Raw genomic sequence first — 19,316 nt, forward strand, 5'->3', positions numbered from 1 at the left:
TAGTTGGTTTTTTTCACATTTTGGAGCACTTCAGAGATTAATAATGATTGTGATAGTGGTAAGAAAAGACCTGTTTGATCATACAGTCCATCCTCCACAGGACAGGATCTAGTTCCCACAGAGAGGCTATCCTGTGTGGAACTGTTCTGCTCCGCATTTTAGCCAGAAAGCTGAGAGGCACAGCTTCTGGATAAGTGAAGGAGCACTGTGTGAGGCCATCGCCCTCTAAAGTGCATTGACGCAAAGAGGCTGTTTCACTCAGTGCACGTAGCATGAAGGGGTTCATACTGCGTCGCACAGCTTGGTTAAAGATCTACTCTTGGAATTGTGATTGCAGATCCCTTTCCTGTGTTACAATGGAGAAGTCAATACCACTGCCCTCACTTGCTCAGACTAGCATTTGGAGAGTTGAGGTGAATTTCACAGCAGTTCTGCCTTGTGCTCTGGAATTAATTTACCTCACTACTTCATTAAGTTGTGCCCCAAATTGCCTGGCCTCCAGGTTAGAGAGTGGTGACGCTCCATTTTTCTGCATTCCAAAAGGAATCTGCAGAAATCATAAGCTTTTGTGCAGTGAAGAATATCAACAGAACACCTTTCTGATAGCAGAAATCCTGGCATTTACTTGTTATTAAAAATGACTATTAAAAAGTTCCTAATATTTAGACATTAGGGAAGACGGTAACACTTTGGCCATAAAACATCTCTAAATTATATCCTGTTGCACTTTTCTTCAGTCTAAATGGACAGGGAAAGAAATGAGTACATTCTTTTCAGCATCTGATAAAATAAACCAGGAAGCAGTGGCAAAGCAGCAGCGTTTAAATAACTCCTTCAAAATTATTTGTCAAAGGAAGAGTCCTGTTCATTGAACATTCATGATCTGAAGTCCTGTGGATGGACTCAGATAGCAGATGTCTTCTGATTTGAATCTTCAGTGCCCTTTCCTGTGTTGTACAGATGTGTTTCCAAATTTATCTTTAGAAGAACAGTTGTCTCTAATCTCACACTCACCATGAGAGAAAGGAATTAGTTTGTTTATTCTTCTGTCCGGTGTTGTTTGAGAGACTTGGGTGTGACATAGATCACTAATCTACTGCATGTCTTTACACGGGTTTCCATAGGTTTTTAATGAATACCCGAGAAATGTTGAATCTAGCTAAAATAGTTTTCCAGTGCAAAAAAATGTACAACACAGTTTTTAACTGTATATTTGTCAATTCACATTCTCAGGCTGCAGTAGGTTCCAGAATCCATGTGTTCCCTACTGATCGCAACCGCTCTGGAATCCACTAGAAGAGCTCTGTGTAAGCTTCAAAGCTGGTCTCTCTCACCAACAAAAGTTGGTCCAATAAAAGAGATTATCCTCCCCTACCTTGTTTGTAGGATTCTTTCATGGCATGCAAAAATGGGGGCTCATTCTTTATCTGAGAGAGGTTTCCTCCTGGTGAAGTTGAATGAAATTCTGCTCTCATAGCCATCACTATCTGATCGTTGGCAAAATGGTTCTGTCCCCTAATGTACTGACAATTTGACTTTCCATTAGGCCCTGCAGTAAGCCACACCATAGCTAAATGTTTTATTAGCCTGTATTGGAAGTGCTGGCTTTGTCGCGTGAGGGCAGCATCCCTGAAAGATAAACAACTGTGTCAGTGCTGGTGAAAGGTGGTGTTATGCAGAGGCAGTGTGCTTTGTGCCTACCTGCCAGTGAACTCCCCTTCTGACCAGAAAAGACTCTCTCTGCGGGCAAGGGGGAATAGCTCAGTCTCTGTGCAGTTCAGTCCTTGGGATCTCTGCTGAGATTGTCACAGTGGCGTTAGTGATATCAGAACTGTTCACTTGGAGCTGCGTTGACACATGCACACATTGTATCCAGACCACTGAACAGTTACCAGTACTGCCCTGGCTTGGATTTGAACCGCTGACTTACAGGAGAGACACTTTGCAATCTCTTCCTGAACTGTCCAGTCTTGAGTCACCACCACCTTCCTAAAACTGGCTTTGCAGCTATCTCCATGCACTTGAATTGCTGCAGGCAGGCGGAGTAGAGTTGCTTTTTATCCAGCTGAATAGTTAAGGAGCTGTTACCTCTTTTTAATTTCTGCTAATGACCTTGTGGTGTCTGGACTACGGCTGGGCTCTGTTGAAGCAATTTGCTGGCTGTTTGAAGCAATAAAACTGACTGACAGGTTCCCAACGCTTCCCACACATGTGCACTAATCAGTACTGCAGCGTGGTCCAGAGAGTTTTATTGAGATTATAAAATGGAATGCTGTTGAAGTAGCATCTTCCATAGTTACACTGGGATTAGTATTTCCTTGTTCGGGACATGGAGTATAATACCATTTTCTGTTGGGAAACCTGATCTATGTCCTGTGTTGTAGAAGAATCTCTGAGTAGAGATCAGGCTACCTCTAGAGAAGAGTGGCTGTGATGCAACCCTGCTTCAAAGAGGAGAAGGCTCTCAGTTTAAGTGCAGGGACTGTAAATGTCCTCTGTGCTCACCTTGCTTCCTGGGGCTGCGGGCTCCCTGCACTGTAAATGTGATGGCTGCAGGTGCCCCAGTGGGAGAGCTGCACTCCTCCTCCTCCCGCTCCCCACACACACACACACACACAGAAGATTGAAGAATGCCCGGTGCGGAGCTGGAATTGTAGCTGGGCTGCAGAACCCCTCCTGCTGCCATGGTGGCTAGATCAGCAGGTTAACTTCCTTTTGTTGTAAGGGTGGGAACAAGCGCTCACCCAGCTGGCCAAACAAAATATGAAACTTAACCAATGTGGTGGAGGGGAACTCCACAGAAAGCAGTTCGATTGGTGAAGGATCTTTGAGTGTGGAGATGGTGGGGAGAGCAATGCACAGAGGGGTAGGTGGGGAGATAAGGAGGGGGAAATCCTTTGAAAATTTCCCCCAACTGTTTATTCCAGTGTATTTAGCATATTGATCCATAGTTTTATTGACTTGTGATGAGGTTGCCTACTGGAAAGTAGCTCCAAACTGTGTGGTAGGTTAATTAACCTCATGGCCCTATAAGCTGTTTAGCTGGTCACGATCCAAGACTTTCTCAACCCATTTGATTATGAATCTATGTTGCTTCAAATAGTGGACTTTTTAAAATTGCTGGAGAAAGTGTGCTCTGAATCACAGTTCTGTGCTAAAAGTAGAGAGGGAGAATGAATGGTCTCCAGCAGAGTTTGACTATATGGGCAGGTAGTGCACAGCAAACGGGGGTGTAAATCTACCGTGCGCTAAAAGGTCTGTAGTGCACTTTGCTCTACTCCTGTTACAAACTGGGGTGGATCAGTGCACAGAGCGGACATTTTAGTGCACTGTAGCAGGGTCCATGTGGCCAGCTAGTGTGCTGTAGATTTACACCTTACCGTGCCATGCACTAATGTATTTCACTGCAGTGTGGAGCTTTTTTCACACCTGGGGTCGAGAAGCAGCAGACTATGTAAAAGAATCAGTGCACGCTTCTTTCGTCTGATCCCTAGGGAGCACCACAATTCCATGCCTGGGAAGGAGGCCTCGATGTAGTGTTTAGCATGTCAGGAATAATTAATAGTCTAAGCCTAAGAAAGCAGTGCTAGAAACCTCCTTCACACCTGTCTTTACGTCTGTCAATCTGATCTACCATCAGTCAGTGGAAAGGCTAGTGGTGATCCCTGCAGTGGTCATGACCCCAATCTCTTACCTACACTGATCCACTCTTCTATACTTGCAGCTGGGCCTCTGTCATCTTAGCAATGTGAATCTCCTCTCTGTAACACCCGCAGCCCTTGGGCCTTCTGATAATCTCCTCTCTGTAACACCCACAGCCCTTGGGCCTTCTGATAATCTCCTCTCTGTAACACCCACAGCCCTTGGGCCTTCTGATAATCTCCTCTCTGTAACACCCACAGCCCTTGGGCCTTCTGATGCTAGGCCTACTCGGCGTCCGAGATACAGTCTAGCACTTGGTATTGCAGCCGAGGTGGCTGGGGCTGTTCCTGTGAGGAGTGCAGGAGCTCTGTGGGTGCTGAGGTAGTGGCAGCACAGAGAGGCGTACATATTCCAGCTATAGAGTTTGGGGGCAGAGAGCCCAGGAGATAGACGGTGGGGTATCTGGCAATGAATAGCCCTGAGAGGGGTTGTTTTACTCCTGGAGTCTTGCTAGTGGTGATTGGGGAAGAGTGTCCATACATTTTGTCGTTGCCCCACATGCTCCATGTGGAGGCAGGCAGGTAGGTGGAAACCAGCCCTTCTCCCAGATGCTGTTGGTGTCCTTCAAGTCTAAGCACTAGCGCGTGTTTGTGGAGAGAGAAGACTGACTTGCTGCTGTATGTAAATAGTCTGGGTCTCTTGTTGGAGCTGGGAAGTAGTTAATATGTCTCATGATTCAGGAACATATAGTGCAGATGCCTCATGCCCACCAGCCCGCCCGGCCGTGCTCTCTGCTCTGGGTGTAGTGGTTACTCTGTCAGCCCTCCTGCGTCTGGAAATGCCTTTTACATGTTCCGCTCCCCAGAGAGCTTGACTTGGAGCTTTTGGTGCTGTTCAGAACCTGTGGCTGAATAATCTTCTCATCCCTGCCTTAGCAAATATAAGAAACCTTTGTTTATACATAATGTATGCCTCCTTTCTGGCTTGAGAGATTGAAATAGAGAGAGAAATTATAAACCTTTCATTTCTGTTATATTTGCAAATATTAAATTTGAAGCAGAGAGGTTAATTTACTTTTGTGTTTGACACTGATGCGACCGGTGCTGGAATCCTGTGTCCAGTTCTGGTGTCCACAATTCAAGAAGGATGGTGATATACTGGAGGGGCTTCAGAGACGAGCCATGAGAACGATTAAGGATTAGCCAAACCTGCCTTCTAGTGAGAGACGTAAGGAGCTCAATCTATTTAGTTTAACGAAGAGAAGGTTAAGGGGTGACTTGATCACAATCTATAGGTACCTACATGGGTAACAATAATGAGCTCTTCAGTCTAGCAGAGAAAAGTCTAACATTATTCAGTGGTTAGAAGTTGAAGCTAGACAAATTCAGACTGGAAATAAAATATACATTTTTAACGGGTGAGAGTAATTAACCATTGGAATAACTTATTGAGGGTCGTGGTGGAGTCTCCAACCTTGACAATTTTTAAATCAAGATGGAAGTTTTTCTAAAAGATCTGCTCTGGGAATTACGTTGGGGCAGGTCTCTGGCCTGTGTTATATAGGAGGTCAGACTAGATCGGGGTAGGCAGCCTATGGCACGCGAGCTGCTTTTCAGTGGCACTCACACTGCCACCGGTCCGGGGGGCTCTGCATTTTAATTTAATTTAAATTAAGCTTCTTAAACATTTTAAAAACCGTATTTACTTTACATACAACAGTTTAGTTATATATTATAGACTTATAGAAAGAGACCTAAAAACGTTAAAAGGTATGACTGGCACGCGACACCTTAAATCGGAGCGAATAACTGAAGACTCGGCCCACCACTGCTGAAAGGCTGCCGACCCCTGGACTAGGTAATCAGGGTCCCTTCTGGCCTTGGAGGAGGAAGCTGAGCACTACCATTCTCTCCATTGCTGCATATCTGAGAAACTGCTTCTGACTCCAGCCCTGCCTTAGTGCAAGGCCCAGGCCCTGGGAATTGTACAGGGAGTTTAATGCTCAACTCCACAGCTCCAGCTGGAAAGGAGAGGTAGCCCCAGGCTAGACCACAGCAATATTAAAGCACCACAGCTTCCAAATCAAAAATTTGTCTTGAACTGAAGCTTTATCCAGTGGCTTCTTTGTGGAGTCCTGCAGTGACGCGAGGGAGAAGCAAAGGAAAAAGGGGCTGCTTTTGTGAAGCTTAATGCGCTAAAACTGATGGGAAAGAGTGTCCCGAGAACACCTGGATTCCGACCTGAATCTTTGCCAAACCACAGGGTCCAGGTAGAAGGAGAAGGGGAGAGTGTTAAATAACAGGTCGCTAAGTCCAGGGCCAGAGCTGAGATTTACTGATATGTAGTAACGTTTCGTAGCCTGTTAAGTCTGTAGGCGAACGTGGGGAAAAATCCTTTGTCTTTTTAATTCTAATATTTTTTCCCCCCACAGGTATAGCCTTTACAGACCTCCCTGTAAGTACAACTATTTTCAGTATTCTAACTAGGGATGCAAATGAAAGGGAGGGGGACAGTAACTGGGGTGTATGATGTCTTCTGTTTAATGCCATGTTAAAGGGGTAGCACATGTTCCTAAATGATATGTTTCCCGTCTGCCTCTGTTGCAGTGGGGTGAGAGTGCGCCCTTTTATGAGCCTGTACAGTCTTATCACCAGATGTGTGGTCGCTCACAAGCTCCCCATTAAGAATAGTTACCTCTCCTGGAATTGCCATGTGAATTCCTGCTTTATTACACCTTAAATGGCTCTCTCCTAAGAGCAGCTTTGGTTGCAGGGAGCACTGTGGGGTGTTCACTTGAGGCTCAGCGTATGACAATGAACTTTAGCATCTCAAACCTTGTTAACAGAAAACACACCTGCTTCTTTGGTGTTACTGCTTCTAAACTCCCCTTGCTTCCATCCGAATACTGCAGCAAAGGGTCTTTCCCTTTCCAAGGTAGCGATTAGGGATTGAGTGTCTGTGTCAGGAATGCTCAATTGTTTTTAGGTCCCCTTACTCCGCCATCAGCTCGGCTAGCTGTTGGCAAGCCCTGCACACACCCTCTGTAACCAGCCATAGGCAATGCTGCTGCGAAGATTTGCTGAGCTCCGTTCTCTACAGTTTCATAGTCTCTCCTTGGCTCTGCCAGCCTGCAATGTGTCAAGCTGCTCTCAGATCAGGAGCTTCCACATGGCGTTGCACTTAGCTGCGCCAGAGACAGTGAAAAGTAGTTGGAGGATTATAAGAACACAGCTGTCTCAACGATTGTAAAGGAGTCCAAATTTTGTGGGCATCCTGCATGAGTCAAAATGTTCTGCTTGCTCCTTGAATATGCTGTTCATCTATAATGCTTCAAACATGCAGGTCAGGAAGGAATTTTCCTTTGTGCGTATGGGCAGGGCCAGTGGGTTGTATTCCACTCTATCCTGAGATTGCAGGGAGTGGGGTTGGACATTCTGCATGTGCAGCAATAATAGGGTTAAATACTCCCCCCACAGCTCTCAATAGAGGTGCAGTTATACAGATTAACGCCCAAGTTCAGCAAGGTGCAGCCTCGGTTCTGAGTGTTGCTTTTCAGTTAAAGGCTCACAGCTCTTCGGGTGTCAGCCGAACAAGTCCTGCGGTGACGCTCCAGTGTTCAGTACATATGTATGCAATAATGGCTGACAGTGAGGGTATTTCCTGGCCATTATTGCTCTTGTAGGTCTAACAGAACGTTTCCCTCTAGTCTTTTTGCCCTGGCACCCAGACCTCTGTGGTGCTCCTGGGATGTTTTGTGGACGCATCGGTCTCTTCCAGGAAGCTAGTGCCCAGGGCAGGCCGCAGTGGGAAAGCAGGACTTCGTTGTGAGCACTGTTAGGGTTTGGCCTTGTGGATCTCACACCATGGAGTACAAATGAGAGTGGAAATGCTGCAGACAGCCAGTGTCACTTTCGTCAATGTGCTGGCTCTCCCCAAAGCCTCATGCCGCCAGTGCACTCAGGCATATTGGCCCCAGTGCGCCACGCTGTGTACTAGTGACTTCTCCTCTGCCCGAGGAGACAGGCTCTTCAGCAGAGCGCTGAATGAAGGAATGGAGCGGTCCATGCTCCCACGCCATAGGGGTGCTGAGCACGTCACCGGGACCCCAGTTATTGCCTGGTAACTAGAGCAGCAGTGATTCTCACGCCCCCTCGAAAGCCCATTTGGCAATGAGGTGTATACGTCCAGTTGTGGAGGTGGCAAGGGGCAGGGAAATGCTGCAGAGCCCGAGACTGAATATCCGCACTTCCTCCGGAGAAGCAAAGGAAAAATGGGTTTCTCTCAGTCGGTCTTACGCATCCAGGCCCTTCCTCCTTCACAGCCCCAGACACCAGTGATGGCAGCAGGCTGCTGCTTGCAATTTGCTGTCTGGATGTTGTTTTATATCTGCTAACTGGTAGCTTGCCTGGACCTCCTCCTGACCCTCGACCTCCCAGTCCCTGTGCTGCCAGCCTCATCCCCTGTCCTCCCTTTCCCATCCCAATTTCTGCCCCTCAGAGTCTCTCCCTACCTCCCCGCACTCCCTTGCTTCTGTTTACTCACCACCTCCTGTGGTCCCCTTCCCCTAGTCCTCCCCAGAGTCAGAGACAAACAGAGATAACAGGCTGTCTGACCTCTCTGCTGCTGCTTGGTCCCTTTCCCCACCCACTGCCTGGTGGGTCTCTTCTTAGACTCTTTAGGGGCACAGACCACATCTTCCTCTGGTTCTTAAAACCGTGTCCCGCAGGTTTGGTCTCTGATCCTGACTGGGGCCCTTGGGTTGCACAGCAGCATTAGGACTGATCAAGGCGCTCGTTAGGAATGGTAGCAGATCTCATAGTGCTTAGCATCAATACAGCTTCCAAGTGCTTTAGACCTTAGGAAATGTTTATGCATTAATATAGCAAGGGAGATGCATCCAGATTAGTTGAAACAATGTGCATTCATTGTCAGGTACAGCAGAGAGAACGTAGAGTATAAACGCTGTTAAACATTAACTGCGTTCTTCACCCCCTTTGCCAGGGCTGTGAAAACTGTTCTAGAAGCTCTGCTGCAAAAGGGACTGGAAATAGGAAGATCTTCAGAAATCTTAACTGAGGGAGCCTTGTAGGATCCAAGGGTCTCGGACCCTAATAGGGCTTGTCCGATGTTCCTCGTGGGCACTGGGTGTAAAAGCTTTCCCCTCCATTGGCGGCCTATTCTTCTTGAAGCAAACTTTCTAGAGAACACCGAGACAGGCAATAAGCAGCATTTCCTTGACCAGTTGTAGGGAAGTTGTGGGGCTGAATTCACTTGTGGGGTGACTCTGACTTCAGTGAGCTTACACCAGGAATTTAAATTGGTCCTTCAGCCCATTACCTGTCGGGGAACAGTTTCCTTGCAGAGAGTTCAAAACCAATTTGTTTTCCTTTACTGCAGGGGTGTGGGCAACCTTTTATTTATCAGGAGCCATAGACCCACTGAAAAAATCAATGGCGGGCCACAAATGTTCAACTCACCTGCTCAGGGGGGCGCGGAGGCTCAAGGCTTCCCCCACAGCAGGGCAAGCCTGCGCTTGTGGCTCCGGTCCCACGGAGGGGCACCAAGACTCAGGGCTTCCCTCCTGCGGTGGGGGGAGCTGGTGCTCACAGCTCCAGCCCCGTGGGCGGGAAGCCCTGAGCTTTGGCACCCCTCACAGGGCTGAAGCTGCGAGCGGTGGCTCGCCTGACCACAAGGGGAAGTCCCGTTCCCCCCACCCCCGGCAGGTGAGTTGAACATGTGTGGCCCGCAGGCTGGATGAAAATGAACAAGGGGCCAGATCTGGCCCACAGGCCATAGGTCCCCTACCCCTGCTTTACTGGTACCAATGGGCCTTGGGTAAAATCCCCAGCCCCTAGCAGCACTGCTTATAGGTTACGTGGTGAGTGCTGATTTTTCCAATCTCCAGAAGTATGAATGGACACACTCAACTCAAAAATTGCATTTCTCTGAACGTTTATCTCCATTAGACTATTATCACTGAAAAGTTAGCCAGAAATGACTTCATCAACAGGAACAGGTTTAAGTGAATTTTAAAAAAGCCACTCTTAAACTGAGTTCCATGCAGGGGTTTGCACTGGTTTAACTAAATCAGTTTACATTTAAATCAGTGCAACTTTCTCCTGCATCCAAGCCCAGACAGTGTCAGACATTCTCGCCTTTCCTGAAAAGACCTGCATAAAGATCAGTGGGAGAGCAGAAAAGCCCTTGCATATTTTTCAGGGCATGTTTTTAATGTCAGGCAATACTGTTTAAAGGGGGCTGTAGTTTTAAGTGTTTAAATCAGGATTGGATGTGTTTCTAAACAATATGCTCTGGGGATTATTTGGGGGAAGTTCTATGGGCTGTGTTATACAGGCGATCAGGTTTGGTTCTGTCTGACCTCGGAATCTTTGAATGTAGCAGAAATGGGAAATTTTTTTAAAATGTAGTCAGTTTAAAAAAATGGTATCATCAGTGCCCCATTAATATCTGCCCCCAGTTACGCTTACGCCCTGGTGAGAGGTGAGGCAGCCAGTTGTGCAAACAGTGTCCTAAAAGTGCAGATCAGCTCTGCAGAGTGACCGAGGCACCTTACCCAGGAAACCAGCTCTCTGTGTGCTGCGGAGTCCTATCTGCCGTTTGCCAAAGGTTTTGCTAGTTGACTCTCATTAGCTTTGTAGACCCACTATGTTTCCGTGGGTGTGAAGCCAGGCTGCTCTCAGGGAAGATGATGGCCCCTTTTTCGCTGTGCTAGGAACAAGCAGGGAATGAGGCTGTGGGAGAGGAGGCAGCAGCGAGGGGAGCTGGGTTAGGAAACTAAGCAGGGTCCAGGGAATGTGGGGAGCAGGAGGTAGACTGGGGGAGAGGTGCAGGGGATGTGGCGTGACAGAGGGAAATACAAATATAGAGAATGTTCAAGTGAATGCAGGAGGTAGGTGGGGAAGAGGAGACAGTGGGGGGAGCATTGAGGGAGAAAGCAAGGCAGGATAGGCAGCTGCCCCACTCGGTAGGGGTGGGGGTAGAATGGTAGCTCCCTGCACCCGTAGGATCGGAGAGTGTAAGTGACGTTTGCTCCGATCAGTGAACAAGGAGGCTACGGTTTGTGTGCGAGAGAGGCTGCATTGTGATCACTCTCAAAGGGGGGGTTGGCAGCTTCTGCTGACGGTGAAAAAATCTGAAGGAAAAAAACACTGAGACATATCGTTTTTAATGTCATGATTTTTTGGGTCTGACTTGTGGCTTTGGAAGGCCGTGGGCTGGCGATACTGAAACAGGTTGGAGGCCCAATGCCTAGACTGACAAGATGATAGTCTCTGTTGGAGGCTTTTCCTTATTGCCAGTTCTGTTTGAAGGGGAGGGGGACCTCTAGCTCCACTCCTTAAATACCACAATTCCCCCCTGTGCCATCTCCTCGCTGTGCTGTGGTGCATAGGCACGGAGTGGTGTGAGCTGCATCTGAATTAGCCCACCTACGTAACCCACCAGTTCTTGCTCAAGGAGATGCTGAGTCAGTGATGCAGCCAGCTTTATTTCCTCCTTTCCTTTCCCAGCCTTGGGAGGATGGGGGGGGGAGGGGGAGAAGGGGAAGAAATGAGTGTTGTATGGAGCAGCCGTTTCTACTCCCAGTTTTGGCATTTCAAACACCAGAAACGTACAGTGCCAGCCGTTCACGTCTCAATCGGCTGAACAGCAGCTAAATGCAGATCTTTTTGGAGGAGAAAAGCGTGCTCCAGTTCACTGCTTTGCTGGGAGGTTCTTTGAGGAAGGGAGAAGATCTGCCCAGCATACCTATTGCCTTTAAAACCTTAGAGCAGAAGGAAAGGAGCCAAAGGGGTTCTTCAGTTACTTGTTTCCTCAGAATCCAGGGAGGTTGCTTAGCTGTGGAGCGTGAAGCCTGGACCGTCAGACTGCTCTCAGGCACTGACGTTCCCTTGGGACAGATCCCTGGCCGTGTCCTGAGAGGGGTCGCACCAGCATCTTCTGCTGTTCTGTTTTGTTGCATCTCACATGGCAGCTGGAAAGTGAGGCCCACCATTTAACACTCACTAGCAAGTGCACGAAACTAAACAAGCCAGAGTTTTGGCTCTTCCTCTCTCTGTGACCTGGAGATTTCAGGAGCCTCAAAGTGGCAAGTAAACTGTGTGGCCACTTCTCCGAAATTCCACTCTGCCTTTATTCCTTTAACTCGTAACAGGAGGTGGCATCCTTGGCTCCAGGATAGGCTCCCATATGGTCAGGTTGGTAGGAACTGCTTGGCACGTGTAGTCCAGTGTCAGCTATCAAAAAAGAGAGGCCCCGTGGCTGTCTCTGCAATAAAGTTCTCACCTATCCTCGAACTTCTCTGACTGTCCCTAGTTACTGAGCTGTGTTTCTCTGTGCGATAGCGCTCGGGCAGGAAGTTTGGGCGTTCCCTTTGGCACTTGGGCCATTTTACTCCTTGTTTTACCACGATGGGGCCCTAATGTGAAGAGTTAGCTACAAGGCAACAGAATAAAGCAGGGAGATATTTACTGTCAGTGGTTCCCAAACCGCGGTCCTCAGATCACCCCTGGTTCCTGGCACACTTGCTGCTGGCCCATGGAGTGGGCTGGTCACATGGTGTCACCTCTGCCCCTTGTTTCCAGTGAGTGTATCACACTGACTCTTAGCTGCCTGACTAAGCGATTGTGATTGTGAACAGGAGAAGTGGCCAGGAGACTCTCTAAGGTATGGTCCACACAATGAAATATTTGGCAAGCCCATGCTCTGCGTGTTGTCTCCCCTCATTCTTCCACATGCCTTGGAGATTGGATACCTCACGGCACTGTTTAGAGAATCTCCAAAGGTTTTGATTGGGGCAGGATTGGTACAGGGCTAACTTAAATGGCATCCATTTGCTTGTACTGGGTTCAGTGACTGTCTCCTCAAACTTGAATCACATCATCTCAACCCTCCAGGAGCTGAATGATGTGTTGGTTGATGTTTGGAGAGACTGTCGCATTGGCACTGCCACTTGGAAATGAAATTGAACCCTGGATAGTGAACTTGCTGGTTTGGTTGGCATCATTGGCGAGCTGAGTTAACTACAGGTCCCTCTTGCTACCCCACCTGCTGTGCGGGACAGTCCTTGTAGCGGGGTTGATTGTGCCCTTGAAGGGGGTCCTGCATCCTTCCCCTTTTGCCCAGAGATGCAAGATGTTTGGATAGCAGCTGTCGGTCAGGGTGTGGGGAAATGAAGGTGAAAGTGTTTCCTAGAATCGAGAGCCTGTCTGGACCAGCTGTCTAGTTGGGTTAGTTGTGGTAAGGGGGAGACCTCCCTCAAGATGCTGGCATGGGAGCTCTCCCATCAGTTGGGTAACTTAGTCACCTTACTAATACAAACACTTGTCTTTCAGTCTTTGTAACTTTCCTGGCTCCTGCATTGTGGTAGAAATCTCCCAACCCTCTGGAAGAACAGATTGACAGGTCACACAGACTAGTTGTGACGTAGATCTCAGTCCTTCGGGAAGGCAGCCCAATGTGCTGGTTTCGTGCCACGCCTTTTCGAGCAGCAGGAACTGGGCTCTTGAGCCTGGGGCTGTCACCAACCTAGAGAAGCCACAGTTGCCTCTTGCCCCTTTTATTACAAGTTGTGGTTTTAAAAACTAGTTTCCCCTGCCCTTGCAGCCCATCCCTGAGGGCCAGAGACAAACCCACATGCTCTTCTCTGAGCCCATGGGAAAGGGTTGGGCAGCATTAATGTGGCTTTCTTTCTTTTTTGCAGTCAAATCTCTATCCCACTGTGGGGCTGCAGACGCCAGGAGAGATCGTAGACGCCAACTTCGGGCAGCAGCCGTTCGTGTTTGACATTGAGGACTACATGAGGGAGTGGCGAGCAAAGATTCAGGGCACCATTAAGCGGTTTCCCATAGGAGACAGACTAGGCGAGTGGCAAGCAATGCTGCAGAAGTGAGTCTCTGCTGCAGTCTTCCTTTCTTCTACTTTTCTAGGCTTAGCCGTAGCACCTGTCTGACAGATGCTGCAGAATGAGCAACGGTAACGCAAATTCTGTCCTGCTCCCTTATGCTGTGTGACGGTCCAGGGAGGCCTGCGTAACGTTTAGAGGCAGGCTCTTGAACGCATCACTAAGCGTTCTCCTAGTGACGATCCAAAACCTGGTCTGCCATTCCTGCCCTGCTCAGGATGAAACCCTTTTCCACTCCGATCTTTAGGAGCTATGTCAGGGTGAGGAGATTAAGGGGTTGGTGTAAGCGGAGTTAAAACTTAAGTCAACGTCACTCTGGTGCTCAAGGGTGGGGAAAAGCCACATCCCTGAGTGCCGGAGCGATGCTGATCAGTCCCCAGTGTAGGCACAGCTAGGTCGATGGCAGCATGCTTAGGTGTGTTTCAAGTGCAGACAAGCTACCATCAGGTAGGTAGGCGGTGTTCCTACAGGGATGGAAAAACCCCTTCCGTTGTCATAGGCTGCGTCTACACTTCAGGGTTATGCCAGTTTAGCTACAGTGCCATAGCTGCTACTCCCCTCTAGGGTAGACCTGGCTTAATTCAACCCTCTAGAGACACAACTCTTAAGGGAACTCATGGAGTCCGCGTCAGCTAGGCACTCGGGAATGTTTCTTTGGTGCTTTTCCTCAAGGCTTCTACAAGCCTCACTTCTAGTCTCGTGCCCCGGAACAGGGCAAAACTCGGCTCCTCTCAAGGCAGCCAGCCCTCCCCTCCCCTCCCCCGCAGTCGGTTGCAGGGTCATTAGCGAGTGCATAACGCAAGTTTGCCCTCATTTGCTGTGTAATTGGGCTCCAAAGACTAAGCTACTATTTTCTTAAGAAGTGTCTGGTCCCTCTGGCTCTGAAATGAGCCTTCCAAAGGTGGCCAGTGTCTGCCTGAGTCTGCAGACAGCCTGAAATGGCAGCCCTGAGGGGGGTGTACTATCTCGATGGGCTGCTGTTTGAAACTTAATGAGCATTTACACACCAATATTTGCTTCACTGCTGATCGTTTTGGTAAAACATCATGCTGATGTGCTCATCCAGTTGTGTGGCTCTGAGCGACAAGTTATGGACATGGTATGTTGTGAAGAGCTGTTGATAGAGAGTGGAAAATGAATTCCATTCCCTTTTCCCCTCTGAGTGCACGCAGGGGAGGGAGGGCAAGCAGGAGGGAAGGAGGAGATGCTTTCGATATGGGGAAGATGATGTCTCTACTGCTTCCTGGGGGCCAGGAGCCCAAACAGCCTCCCACATTTTCTCAGTGCCACAGACCCCAATTTGCCCTTCACCTGGGAGTCCACACTTCCTGTTTTCCCCAGGACAGTGCTCGGCACAGTTGTGTTGTCAATGCAAAATCTGCAGCATACTAAAAATTATGCAACGAGAAATATATGGAATTTAGTAACAGATGACAGGATCTCCTGTACTGGTTAGGAGTGGGCGGTGGGCAGGAGGGCTGGGCATGGTGACATGAGAGGTCCTGGGGGGCAGAGACCCGTGAGGGAGAGGTAATTTAGGTTTTATGTGCCACACAGGACATGGAGCCTTGTCAGAAAGGAATGCTGGCCTAGTCCTCCTGGCATGGGGCAGAGTGCTCTGTGGCTGTTTTCTCCAGGCCCCTTCCAGTCCAGGAACGAAGGAGCTGGAGTTCTGAGCTCCAGCCATGTCATAAACTCCCCACCTCATGGAAACATGAGTACCTCCTCCGTGGAGAGGGCTAACCAGGGATCAGCTGAGGGCATTGGCGAGTCAGGCCACGTCTACACTGGGAATGCTTTGGAATAGTGGTGTACCATGCCGGCACAGCACTCCTCGACTGAACACCGCTATACTGGCCATGTAACACTCTGCACCAATTCAGTAAAACCATACCCCCGAGCACAACAAACCATACCAGTAAAAGCACAGCTCTGGCAGTATGTCTGTGTCTACTCTAGGGACTTCTGCTGGCACAGCTATATTGGTCAGAGATCACACCTCACTTCACCCCTGACCAACAGCTATGGAACCAGACATCTGTAGTGCTATAGACATGCTTTGTCATTTCAGTAGCTGCTGTTTGGTCTGAGAGCACCCCACCAAAACAAGCCAATAGGATGTGCTCTGTCCTCCAGGAACTGATCACAAATGCGGGTGTCCTGCAGAACTGACCCCACGTATCAGGCCCATTTGCCACAGAGTCCAAGAAACAGTCTGTGCCCTGAACTCCCAGGTAGTACATTCTGAAAGGCACGGACGGAGACAGTGTGGTCCAGGGGAATTGACCACATGTCCGCAAGGTGAATGATGACCTGTGCTTGGAGAAGGGAGCTTGGTGTGGCAGCGTTCCTGAAAGGAAGTTCTCCAGCTGTAAGGGACACCTCCCCCCTCCCGCCACATACACCAGTTTTCACTAGTAGGAGTGGTTGATAAAGGGATGCAGCCACTAGTAAGGGCTGCATACTGATAAATCATTCTTCCTTCATGTTGCTCTGATCCCCTGGTGTCCATGCTGACTGATTTTAGCCACTGCTGTGGAGAATCTGAAATAGCATGAAATGTAGCTGAGCTGGTGTGGCTGGTTGTGAGAGATGTGTAGGATCCCAACACTGGTAATGCAGGAGCACCTGAAGTGTGCCTGATACCTGACGGCATCCCCACAGAAACCAGAGGTACGAGACAGCAGAGGAAGGAAGCCTGGATGAGCCAGAAAAGCTCCCAGCACTGCAGCTGTACCCGAGTGCGCTCCGTGCTTGTGCTCTGAGCATCACTAAGGCGCGCAGCCCTACCTGGAGTGTTTCTGTAGGAGTTCTGTGTCTACAATCCCATCAGTACGCTTGGCCTTGGGGATGTTTACCAGTCTGGCAAGACAAGACCTGGGCTAGCCTGGGACTGTGAAGATCATTAGCTTTGCCTTGCCTTAACATGAAAGCAGCCTGCCAGATCAGCCAGCAGTTTATTTTGATACCATGTAGCACGTTCCTCGGAGGAGTAACATATCTCAAAGATTTCAGGAGCTGTTCCTGACTGGACATGTGGCACTCAGCTAGCCAATGCGGAACATTCTATTGCAGTAAATATGCAAGGCATCTAACCCGTGAGTTGGTGCTGGTAGTAAACTAGCACAAAGGACAGGGTACTGCACTGGTCAGTTGACAGGGGTTGCTGAGAGGCTGTGATGCCAAGGACAGAAATATAATAACGCGGGGCGGCTCCGATTTCAGTTAGCTGTATAGTGCAGTTTAAATACCTACAGTAAGGAGTTAGATAGCTCTGGCTACTGAATTCAACTTAACTGAAAGCCAGCCCAGTGCTTAGCTCCCATCCGCTTGCTGTGTTCTTAGCGTTTCGGCCTTCTTAATGAGAGATGTTTGCTGTTACGTCCCAGGTTACTAGAAGTCCGAGCTTTTATTGTTCTTCTCTGCACTGCACTCATTAAACTTCCTGAGCCCGGGGCTCCATGTAAAGTATGAAGTGGATTCAACGGACACAGTCGTCTTGGTTGTTCCAGGCTTCTGATCAGGAATCCGAAAGGGTTAAGCCCATGATGTTATACTACCAGACCAGCCTCTTGGGCTATTCTATTCCAGAACTGAAGCATGTAAACTCACTCTATTTCTGACTTTAACCATGAGACACTCAGTCACATGTATGCTGCAAACTGTCTTCCAAAATTTTGGCATGCAATGATTCAAGCTTCTGCAGTGGCACCAGGACTGTCTTTACAAGCCTTTCAGACAGTTGGGTGGTAACTACTGCCATTTGTTTCCAGTGTGGCTATGTCTCTCTATTGCCCTGAAAAGCAGTTCTCCTTGCTGTAGTGAAGAGGTTCCCTGATAGGGAACCCAAAGATTGGCTGTTGAAAGAGCTATTAAAAATAGCTTTGGGTTGTAGCTCATTCACTTGGAGTTTGCTTTTGGACACAAGAGATGCCCCGGAGGGAGGCTGGCTGGCTGTGAAGAGGGATGGCTGGTCAGCACCTTCTGCAGTGCATACCAAGCAGGCTGGTGTTACAGTACTGTGTGTGGAGGATCCTGGCAAGTGCTTGCTTGCCCTCTTATAGCAGTGAGTGGAATCCAGTCTCAGAGCAAGTCACTGGGCAGTTTTTAAAAATAACAAAGCTGTTAATCCCATCCAAACTGCAAACGTGTTGCTGGCTCCCAAAAATATTTCCCTCCTATAGAGCGAGTCATCAGTTTGAAAACCCATCCAGGCCCTGTCTCCTTGGTCAGTCTTAACCAGCAGCCAGCTGGATAGAGAATCTATTTCCAGGCCACCGTTTAAGGTGTTGATGAAGTCTACATAGCACTAACATTTAAATGATAGAGACAGCGAGAAGGCACAAGATGGATTCGACAAGGAAAGGTCCCTGCTGTCACTGGGGAAATACTTTTCTACTGCGTGTATTGTCTGACAGCACAGTGAAAATACTTGTTTTTACTTCCAACGTTTCAGGATGAAAACGTAATTCAGAAATCACTAATGCATGTGTTAAGTAAGTGCTCAAATTTTGAGTGCATGGTAAATCACTTGTTAGTGTCTGGGGGTAGTATAAACGTGAAGGCACCCATTCCATTATCTGTTGCGTTGTTGAAAAAAGCATTTAATGATCAGAACTCAGGACACCTGAGTTCCATTTCTAGCTGTCACTCAACTTCTCGATGTCTTGGTTTTCCTGTCTGTAAAATGCAGATGCTGGTCTGCTTCCAAGGAGACAGAGGCTAAATTAATTAGTTTGTAAACTGCTTTGAGATCTTTGTACAGAAAATGCTGAAATAGTAAAGAGCAAAACAAAGTAGAAGCTCTTATGGTCCTGAATGGCTTGTAACACTGGTAATGGAATGTGGAATCTGTCCCTTTTGGGTCACATGTCCATGTCCAGCCCAGGTCAGTTATAAGAAGATCAAATGCCATCTGATGTCTTGGCGTCTGTTTTTAGATGAATTTGGGGGCCTCAGCCCAATTCCCAGTGGACAGGGGTTTACGTTGCAATTAGCACTGATGGAACTCAGGAATAAGACACTGGTTGTGTTCTAGCAGGGCTGAGCTGAGTAGCTTTTCCTGCTGCTGAAACTGCAAGAGCACCCATGTTGATTCCCCCCCCACACCCCCCGCTATGGTTCCTCTGTTTGTGATGCGTATCATGCTGTTTTTATTCTCTTATTTCCTAGTATGGTGTCTTCCTACCTGGTTCATCATGGGTACTGTGCAACAGCGACGGCCTTTGCCAGAGTGACAGAAACCACAATCCAGGAAGAACAGACCTCCATAAAGAACAGGCAAAGTAAGACTCTGTAGAGCACTCTTCTTCCTTAGGTTCCATCTCCAAGTCACAGCCCTTCCCTTTGTCTCTCTCCTTCACCCCTTAGGCTCCTATCCCTGCAAACTCACGGCCTAGCAGCTTGGCACATCAGGCTAAGAGTTGCTGCAGGGCAGGAGGTACTTTCTTGGAGATGGGGCCCAGTTCTGGAACAATGTACCTGATTACCTCTGATGTTAAAAGAGCTGATCTCCCCTAACAGTTGCACTGAGACCCCAGAGATATCTTTGATTTGGGGCTTTAGATTCCCACTGGCAGCAGTCTCGTTAACTTGATTATGAGGGCTGGGGGCCGTAGAGACCTTAACATATCTGCCTGGTTTTACTGTGGCACCCATTACAAATGAATCAAGCCAAACCATGGTCAAATTCATTTCATGTTTTCTGCTTATGAAGGGCTTTGCAAATTCATGACTGAGGTGCATGAGCAGA

At 48.4% G+C, this 19,316-nt stretch overlaps 1 protein-coding gene across 3 annotated transcripts in view; it reads left to right on the top strand.

The window, feature by feature from the left end:
- Positions 1 to 19,316, top strand: part of RANBP10 (RAN binding protein 10) — a 137,874-nt gene that overhangs the window by 104,758 nt on the left and 13,800 nt on the right. For all 3 annotated transcript variants that reach the window (XM_054048893.1, XM_054048892.1, XM_054048894.1), the window contains exons 5-7: positions 6,074 to 6,096; positions 13,364 to 13,548; positions 18,737 to 18,849. In XM_054048893.1, coding sequence (XP_053904868.1) covers positions 6,074 to 6,096; positions 13,364 to 13,548; positions 18,737 to 18,849 — 321 coding nt within the window. The remainder of the gene's footprint in view (positions 1 to 6,073; positions 6,097 to 13,363; positions 13,549 to 18,736; positions 18,850 to 19,316) is intronic.

The sequence above is a fragment of the Malaclemys terrapin genome, chromosome 14 (assembly GCF_027887155.1).
Source record: "Malaclemys terrapin pileata isolate rMalTer1 chromosome 14, rMalTer1.hap1, whole genome shotgun sequence".
Classification (NCBI taxonomy): Eukaryota; Metazoa; Chordata; order Testudines; family Emydidae; genus Malaclemys; species Malaclemys terrapin.